Genomic DNA, 1759 nt, shown 5'->3' with positions numbered 1-1759 from the left:
ATTTGAGCTCAAGTTGGATGAGTTACGCGTAGTAAATCGTAGGTATTATAAGGCTAGTAAATGACGAATTTCCCTTGTTTATTGATGTGACACTCCTTCCCTATTATCTACTCCTGATGGCTATGCCTATGGTACACTACAGTATTGCCTATTAATACTAATACTAATTACTATCTTCCTTTCTTGTATTATTACCTGTCCATTTCTGCCAATAAATCTGGATTCATGTCAGAATGTTGTTCTCTTCGACCAGCCATAGTTTTATGTACTTTGTTTCAATGTATGCGTAGCAACCAAAAAATAACGGTTCAATACGAAATCTCTGGAATGTGGCCTATCGTGCTACATACGCGATATATAGCGCGTTAGTCGGCGTTTCCTGAGATAATTATCGAATCTCGTCGCATTTCTATATTATTGAAATGATGTATTATTATTGAATATATATATTTTATAATATATACATATATATTTATGAATATTATTGAAATGATTGTATATTTATGCTATGATGTTCCAGCTTTCTCGTTGACAAGTGAGTAGTTATGCCACGTGGTAGGGAATAACCGGCCCATCATTCCCTAAATCATCGCCGCAGTAAACTTCCCACAATGCAGTCCTTCGCGCTAGTTTTTTTGCAGTCGAGGAGGTCCATAGGCCACAGCAGAGCTGCAGCAGCAGCAGATGGGGAACAGACGCCAGGACAATCAGAACCACTGCTATCGCCCTGTGCTACTCTGCGGCTGAGTATGCGTACCCTGTCTGGAGTAGGTCGCCCCATGCTGCAAAAATTGACCCAGTTCTGAACATTGCCTGCAGAGCCATTTCCGGATGCTTGAGACCAACCAACGTAGATGACCTCTACCTGCTCTGGGGCATCGCTCCTCCACACGTTAGACGAATGGCTTCATCTCAAGTAGAGAAACTTAACCAAGAAAATAACCCTCGCCACCCCCTCTTGACCAAGGCCGTACGCAGGAAATTTTCTGTAGGGGGGCAAAGGTACTCCTTATGCCCCCTGTGCCCTAAAGTTTCGCAATTTCACATTTCTTTATTTAAAGTGTAATACTTCTTTGATGATTTAAGATAACATTTTGTCACATTTATATTTTATTTCTAAAAGTGTACAGTATTTGAGTATAAGGCATACTCTGAAAATCTCTAGGGGGGCAGCTGCCCCTGCTGCCCCCCTGCTGCGTACGGCCCTGCCCTCTTCCATCATGAAACAGTAAAGAAGAGACTAAAGTCCAGACACAGTTTCATCCACGCGGTTCAACCCCTAGATGGCAACCTCCAAAACCACAGGATCGCCCAATGGTCAAAGCATCTTCAGGCAAGCCAACATAAGCTTTCACTCAGACCCCATGAATTCCTCCCACCCGGAGCCAACGAGGTATGGCTGACGTGGTTATATGCCTAAATTGCCTCAGGACAGGGTTTGGTCGATGTAGCATGTAGAAATAGGGATACACTGAAGATGGCCCAATCGAATGCGACTGCGGGGAGGACCAGACTATAGGACATCTCCTGAAATGCCCCCTATTGCCAGAGCCCTGTAGCCCTGGAGACCTTGAGGCTTTCAACCACCGTGCCAAGTCCTGTGTGCTGCAATGGCTGGGCCGAGTGTAGTGTAGTGACCCGAGAAGAAGAAGAAGAAGAAGAAGAAGAAGAAGAAGAAGAAGAAGAAGAAGAAGAAGAAGAAGAAGAAGAACCAGAGCGAGTGATCGTGCTCTATGATATCCTGGCAGCAGGCCATCCC

General features: G+C 44.6%; 1 protein-coding gene across 1 annotated transcript in view; it reads right to left on the bottom strand.

Moving 5' to 3' along the window:
* The window catches only part of LOC106809605 (RNA-binding protein 42-like), a 44362-nt gene extending 43755 nt beyond the window's left edge, over window positions 1-607 (bottom strand). The window contains exon 1 of the mRNA XM_014812741.1: window positions 196-607. Within this exon, the coding sequence (XP_014668227.1) occupies window positions 196-257 (62 nt within the window). The 5' untranslated portion in view covers window positions 258-607. The remainder of the gene's footprint in view (window positions 1-195) is intronic.
* Between the last annotated feature and the right edge of the window lie 1152 nt (window positions 608-1759).

Source organism: Priapulus caudatus, unplaced genomic scaffold (genome assembly GCF_000485595.1).
Source record: "Priapulus caudatus unplaced genomic scaffold, Priapulus_caudatus-5.0.1 Scaffold367, whole genome shotgun sequence".
Taxonomy (NCBI): Eukaryota; Metazoa; Priapulida; class Priapulimorpha; order Priapulimorphida; family Priapulidae; genus Priapulus; species Priapulus caudatus.
Note: the sequence above shows the minus strand (reverse complement) of the source record. Positions and strands in the feature narration are given on the sequence as shown.